The sequence below is a fragment of the Canis lupus genome, chromosome 38 (assembly GCF_048164855.1).
Source record: "Canis lupus baileyi chromosome 38, mCanLup2.hap1, whole genome shotgun sequence".
Taxonomy (NCBI): domain Eukaryota; kingdom Metazoa; phylum Chordata; class Mammalia; order Carnivora; family Canidae; genus Canis; species Canis lupus.
The window spans coordinates 21,861,153-21,868,579 of NC_132875.1; the positions used below are offsets into that span (position 1 = coordinate 21,861,153).

The 7,427-nt window shown below is 49.1% G+C and overlaps 1 protein-coding gene across 1 annotated transcript; it reads left to right on the forward strand.

Annotated features, from left to right (window-relative positions):
• The first annotated feature begins 233 nt into the window (after positions 1-233).
• LOC140626788 (large ribosomal subunit protein eL34-like) lies at positions 234-648 on the forward strand. The gene has a single exon (XM_072814526.1). It carries the CDS (start codon positions 244-246, stop codon positions 619-621), a length of 378 nt encoding a protein of 125 aa, XP_072670627.1. The 5' UTR covers positions 234-243; the 3' UTR covers positions 622-648.
• Positions 649-7,427: the final 6,779 nt, after the last annotated feature.

A 7,427-nucleotide genomic window follows, 5' to 3' on the forward strand; every position in this document is an offset into this window, starting at 1 on the left:
CTGGCTCTCTCCATCTCTAGCTCACCGATTCCACCTGCACATGGTGGGAGTAGTCAGTCTCTGCAGTCGTGGGGGCCAGTTCCTTGTAACAAGTCTTCCTCTTGATATACATCCTACTGGTCATGTTTCTCCGGAGAAGGTTAACTAATACAAGGAGGTTTTACTACCACCGGACAAATCAGCGACTCGTAGATACCAGAGCTGGAAATCTGGCACCCCCCCCCCCACTCAGTGGCGTTCAGAATGGTTCAGCGTTTGACATACTGTCGTAGGCTGTCCTACGATACAGCCTCTAACAAAACTAGGCTGTCCCGAACTCCTGGCAATAGAATCCTTTACCTTTATACCGAGAAGGTTGGGAAAGCGCCAAAGTCTGCGTGTGGCGTGTGTCCTGGCCGACTTCGAGGAGTTCGTGCGGTGAGACCTAAAGTCCTTATGAGATTGTCTAAAACGAAAAAACACGGCAGCAGGGCCTATGGTGGTTCCATGTGTGCCAAGTGTGTTCGTGACAGAATCAAGCGTGCTTTCCTTATTGAGGAGCAGAAAATCGTTGTGAAAGTGTTGAAGGCACAAGCACAGAGTCAGAAAGCTAAATTTAAAAATGAGGATTTTTTTGAGTAATAAAAATCAAAAAGCTTGAAAAAAAAATCCACCACCCCCCCCACCTATAGGTGACAACACAGAAGCGGCAGAAGGAAGGTTCTTCCCACTGCACATTTTACCAATCACGTTCACTTCCAAAATCCCCTTAACTGGAGACCATAATTAGAAATAAGACTTAAGCGGCACCTGGGTGGTTCAGTGGGTTAAGCACCTGCCTTCAGCTCAGGTCAGGATCTCAGGGTCCTGGGATCCAGCCCTGCATCCATCAGGCTCCCTGCTCAGCGGGGAGTCTGCTTCTTCCTTTCCCTCTGCTGCTCTCCCTGCTGTGTGTGCCCTCTTTTTCTCTCAGATAAATAAGTAAAATCTTTAAAAATCTTTTTAAAATTTTGAAAAGAAATAAGACCTAAGATGCAAATATCCCTGGGAAGATAAGGTACTGACGTGAATTCATAATGGAACGTAAGTGACTCGCAATGTTTTCTGAAGAGCACTTTTTCAAGGGGGAGTGCAGGGGTACAGGGTGAAAAGACAGAGTTCCTACCCTTTGGGAGGTCCTTGACCAGTGAGAGCTTTGGAGACGTGCCAAAGAGAGCTACGCAGAGTCAGAGGGGTCTGGTCCTCAAAAGTGAGAGGAGGAGACACTCAGGACAATGGGAGACAAGGTCCAGGGAGGACAGGGCAGGACCACAGACCACACCTCCTTATTCCTTCGTGGAGGGCTGGCTCAGAGCAGCGCTGGCTCGGCTATCCTGGGAGGCTGAGACCGGACACATCTGGGGGATGCATGCATGGAGCTGGGCACATCTGGGGGATGCATGCATGGAGCTGGGCACATCTGGGGGATGCATGCATGCAGCTGGCCCCATCCTTAATTTCAGTGAGCTCACATAAAACTTCTGAAAATATGGATTTCTAGCAGTAGCCCTTGCATCTCTACCGAGATAACATTTTTAGGCGTACCGTCTGCCTTCGTAGTTACATCGGGATGTGTGGTGGGTAGAGTGGGTGGCAGGGTGTTTGGAGCAGTGAGGCAACCAGCAGCCTACTTCCAAACCTTCTGTGCAATGTTTTTGCGTTCTTCCTTGTATGATACTTATGATTGATTTTCTCTTTGGGTCAAGAGCTTGAAAGACAAAGCCCTTGTTCACCCAGTCTGGCCAGTACAGTGACTGCTCCTCCTATTTAGAGCAAGGGCAGGGGGCGAGATGGCGAGGCTGCCTGCAGTCCCATCATGGGCGGGAGGGGTGAGCGCAAGGAGGGTGTGAGCAGCTTGGCGGGAGGCCCCTGGGGAGGCAGGAGAGCAGGCTCCGGAAGGGCTGCCCCGGAGAGGCCGGGAATGGGGTTGTACCAAGTCCTACACAGGGCAGGGCTGGGAAGGGCTCTGGGAACACAGACTTGGAAAGTTAGAGGGGAAGTGGGTCACTGCGGGGGTCGGGGTTCCCTGCAGTGGAAGTACTAGAACACCAGCTGGACCAGCGAACGGTTGGGATCAGGGAGGAGAGTCACGCACACGGAGTGGTTGATCCACGCTGCTCTGAAGCGCCTCTAACCCTGGGATTCTCTGACGCGAAGCTGTAGAGGATGGTCAGTCGCCACAAAGCGCGGGGTCTGAAGGGGTGAACGTATGACCATCCATCCAACCAAACCTGTTGGCAGTAAGGAAGATGGGACATCATAGAGGCTATGAACGGGTGTACAGCCTTCTTCTTCCTCTGTTCCATACAGAACTAGGGTAAGGTGGCAGGTTTGGCTAGAACCTGGGAGATTGTTGTCAGGCAGCTAAGGGGAATGTCTCAGCAGGAGGGAGACGGTGGGTAGGACAGGCTGAGGGGACTAGATGAGGAAGATGCTGGGAGTGACGGGCCCTATGTTGTTGGGGGGGAAGAAGGGACTCTCGTGCCTCCTGCAGGTGCACCCGTGTCCCGCAGCCAGCACAGTAGTCATCCCATGCTATGGTCCAAATGTTGGCACCCCTCCCTCCTCAATGCATATTGCAAATCTTAATCCCTAAGGATGATAGTATTAGGATGTGGGGCCTTTGAAAACACTTAAGTTGTGAGGCTGGAACCTTCCAGGATGGGATTAGTGCCCATGTAAAAGCAACTCCACAGAGTTTTCTCACTCCTTCCACCATGTGAGGACGCAGAGGGAGAGAGAGCTGTCAGCTATGAACCAAGAGGGAGGCTCTCACCAGAATTCAACTATACTGGTGCCTTGTTCTGGGGCTTCCCAGCCTTCAGAACTGCGAGAAATAATATTCCTGTGGTTTAGAAGCTACGCTGTCCATGGTACATTGTTATAGTAGCCTGAATGGAGTGAGATATTATGGAACATTTGATTCATCCAACTCCTCGCCCTCCTCCAACTCTGCCCAGACACCACGCTCACCAATTAGCATGATGGTCATATTTTGGCTTTTCATATTAAATTCTCTACAGGAAAGATATGCGACAGCTTACCCCATCTTAGCACTTCTCTCGGGGTTAGAATTGTTTACTTGACAGTCTATTGCCCTTGAATGAATTTTCTTGTATCCCCCCCCCCCTTAGCACAGTGCCTGGGACAGAGCAGGAACTCATGAAATACTAAGTGAATAAAGCCCGAAGAAACAATCACATCTCTTTGGGATGGAACATGGGAAGTGGTCAGGAGCAGCAGTGAAGTAGTGACATTTGAAAACTGAGAACTCTTCACTCAGTATTTACTAGGTCCCTGTTATGTGGCAGGCACAAGGCTAGGTAGGAGACACCAGCTTGTGCAAAGAGGACCAACACAGTGCCTTCAAGGAATTCCATGACATTCCAGGTGGAGAGAGCCACATTAACCAAAGGTGGAGCCCTGGCAGTGCTGGATGTGTCTGTGAGGCTGGAGGTCAGGCAGAAAAGGGGCCAGACTGGAAAGGGTCACTAATGAAAACAGGGAACACCAAAGGGTGATACGGTCTTTAAACTTTGCCCTTCACAGGTCTGTCAGGTTGGAGTTTGGACTTTATCTTGGAAGCAGCCAAGGAATCAGTTGTTGAACACCCTAAAACAGACGAGTGACACAGTCAAGTGCGTGTTTCTGAAGCTTCCTTGTGGAGATGGGCTGGGATGCCTGGATCTGGGGAAAGAAAGCAGAAGACCACGGCAATAGTCCTGGTGAGAGACAGTGAGAGCCTTGGGGACAGCCATGAAGAGGGGATGGGTGTGAGATATTCTGGAGATTAGACACAGATCATAGTGACCAATTGTGTTGGAGGATGAGAAGGAAGGCATCGTTAGAGATGACAGAGGTGCCCAGGTGATGCTTCCGACTGCAGGTGGGAAGGAGGATTTGGTTCAGGTGGCAGGTATAGGTAATGAGTTCAAGTTGTATATTCTGAGGTGGAGGGGTTATGAGGACATCCAGGAGGAGAAACCCTTTAGGAAATTGGAGATAGGGATCCAGAGGTCAGGGGAGAATTCTGGGTCAGAAATAAAAGTTTGGGGCAGCCCTGGTGGCGCAGCAGTTTAGTGCTGCCTGCAGCCTGGGGTGTGATCCTGGAGACCCAGGATCGAGTCCCACATCAGGCTTTCTGTATGGAGCCTGCTTCTCCCTCTGCCTGTTTCTCTGCCCCTCCCTCTCTGTCTCTATGAATAAATTAAATCTTTAAAAAAAAAAAAGAAATAAAAGTTTGGGGCCTTAACACTTGAGTAGTGAACAAAGCCTTGGAGAGAATAAGGCCCCTCATGGGGAGTTCATTGAAGGATCATAATCCAGGGAGAAAAGCCCAAGGCAAGGATAGGACCCATTCTTCTGAGCTGGTGGAACAGAAGCCCAGAAAGAGACCAAAAACAGAGAGAGGGAAAATCACAGAAGCCAAGGGAGGCCAGCATTTTGGGGAAGGGACAGAGAAAGGACATCCGAGCCTGCTTTGGAGGCCAGGGGATGTTTACCTGAAGCGGGAGGTCTAAGCTGGGCTTGAGGAGGACTAGGGGAGGGTGGGTGGGATGATGCCTGAGGGAGCCACCCGTGGGGACAGCAGACAGATTCTAGAGACTGGAGAGTGAGAGGGAGCTGAGTGGAAGCAGCAAAGAAAAAACATTATTTTTTGAAGTTTGATACTAAAGGGAAAGACAGGGGTGCCTGGGTGGCTCAGTGGTTGGGCGTCTGTCTTTGGCTCAGGGTGTGATCCTGGAGTCCTGGGATCGAGTCCTGCATCGGGCTCCCTGCAGGGAGCCTGCTTCTCCCTCTGCCTGTGTCTCTGCCTCTCTCTGTGTCTCTCATGAAAAAATACATAAAATCTTTTTAAAAAATAAAGTGAAGGAGAGGATAGGCTGATGGTTGAAGGGGAAAATTTTCTTAGGATGGGTGAGACTGAACATGTTGACTGGCTGGATGGAGAGGTGACAGGCCAGAGGGGATGAAGCGATAGGAGGCGAAGGGGGCAGGCTCAAGCTTTGGGCACCCCTGCACCTCCCATCTGCACCTCTGAGCTGTGCTGGGTGCCCCTCTTGGCCTCGCTGATCTAGCCACTTGAGCACTTACTGAGCAGCTCCTGGTGAGGGACTGTCCTGGGAGCTGGACTGTGATGCGGACTGCGACGTAGGCTCTCCTCTCAAGGACTCAGTCTGACAGATGGAAAAGACAGAAGAAGAAACTGGAGGTGAGCATGGTGAACGCCACAAGCAGGATCAGTGCTGGTCATGATGGAGACGGTGGGGTTCACCAAGCAGAGCAGGTGACACTGGAGCTGAGACCTGAAGTCAGAGCTGCTCAAGGCAGGGGAGCAGGAATATCCCAAACCCCCTCTGCTCTCCTCCAAGGCCTTATGTGCTCTGTGGAATCAGAGGATCCTCTCCCCTCTTTCCCTTCCCCCAGCACCATCCTCACCGATATTTAACTAAATATTTAACTAACACACCCTCCCATGTCAGAGTGGGTTTTAGCCCTTCATCTTTTAGAAAACTTCCCAGGGCAGCCCAGGTGGATCAGTGGTTTAGCGCCGCCTCCAGCCCAGGTCGTGATCCTGGAGATCCAGGATCGAGTCCCACATCAGGGTCCCTGCATGGAGCCTGCTTCTCCCTCTGCCTGTGTCTCTGCCTCTCTCTCTCTCTGTCTCTCTTGAATAAATAAATAAAATCTTGAAAAAAAAAAAAAGAAAACTTCTCAGGAGAGAAAACTGATCTTGGGTCATCTTTGCATCTCCTGAAGTATCCAGTGCAGTGCTCAGCACCAGCTTAATGCTTAAAACTTATATATATTTTTTATAAAGCATAGCTTAATTCTTTTTTTTTTTTTTGAAGTAAACATTACCCCCAATGTGGGGCTTGAACTCACAACCCTGAGATGGAGAGTTACACGTTCCTCTGACTAAACCAGCCAGGTACTCCCCAGACTATATTTTTTGCTAGGAAATTTTCTTGGGCTTGAGGACCACTATCTCTTAGTAAATTCTCCAGGGGGCCACTGGCAGAGTTAAAAGGGAAAAGCAGAGAGAGAAAAACAAGGATGAGGGAGAAGGCTGGGGTGGCAGGCAGGCAGGCAGGAAGAAAACAAGTGTACACACTGTGGGAAGGGAGGCAGATCCGAACAAAAGCTAACCAGAGCTCTCTGCGCTCTGTGCAACCTTGTCGCGGGATTCTTCTTCGTGGGAGGAACCCCTTATCTCCCTTCACTCCAGGGCTCTCCCACTGGAGTCTGATTTCTAGACATTCTCAATCAGTGACATGCATCACACTGCATTTACTGAGGAGCAGGGAGAGGCTGAGACAAGAGGTGGGGGAAAGTCCTACAGACCCAACGATTTCCCCATTTTCGAGGTGAGCCTCGACAGAATTTAAATTCCCTTCCCCTGAGAGTCTGGAAGAGGGAAGCAGGTGGCTGAGCCACACTTATGAATTGGGTCTGCCACTCGCCAGCTACGTGGTCTTCAGCATGGCAAAATTCATTTCGTTTCGCGGTTGGACAAATAAAGGGAGGCAGGAAAAAGCTGGCATTACATGTTTCTGAATTAGCACCACGTCTTTAAAACTCCACCTCTCTCAGGAAATGTTCCTGAATGCGGTGGGAGGTGGTCATACTCCCCTCCTGCTCCCTGTCCCTTCTTGCCACAACACTGCAAGGCTGTAAGAGCCGCACTTAACCCCTTCAATTTGTCAGCCTGATTTTTCCTTCTGCATCATCTCTGGATCCTTAGCTGAAAATTTTTTTTTTGTCTATGTCAATAGGATCAAAAGAAATAATGGGTGAGAACTGGAAAATTGATGGGAGTCGTGGAGAGTAATGATGGTCTCTGAGGTGTCAGTGCCTCTGGTCCATGACTGAAAATACCTAAAAAAAACAAAAAAAAAAACAAAAAAAGAACAAAGCCTTTTTGGTGGTGGTTCCTCAATTAATCTTTTTTTGTTGTTCCTGAATTAATTTTAAGTGGAAAAAAATTCCAGCCAGTTATCATAAAATGGAAGCAAACTTCCAGCTTAAAATTTAGAGAAATACATATCCTACAATGAGTTAGTCAAACCCCCCAGAATCTTACATGGTTACCCACAAGGTGGATTTTCAATCAAGTTACATCTTTTCCAAAGGGCAGTTAGGAAAGAAGTATTCAGTTCTGTCCTCTTTCTCTAACACGTATTCTGCATGGATGTGAAGAAAAGTACATGCATGGAAGAGCAATAAAATTGTTTTAGGTTAAAAAATATTACTGGAGGGACCTTGGGTGGATCAATTAAGATCCAACTCTTTTTATTTTTTTTTAAATGATTCTATTTGACACACAGAGAGAGCACAAGCAAGAAGAAGAGCAGATGGAGAGGGAGAAGCAAGCTCTCTGCTGAGCCGGAAGCCCAATGTGGGGCTTG

Bases quoted from the DNA above. Each gene is read 5' to 3' on its own strand.
- LOC140626788 (XM_072814526.1), top strand. From the start codon at position 244: ATGGTTCAGCGTTTGACATACTGTCGTAGGCTGTCCTACGATACAGCC.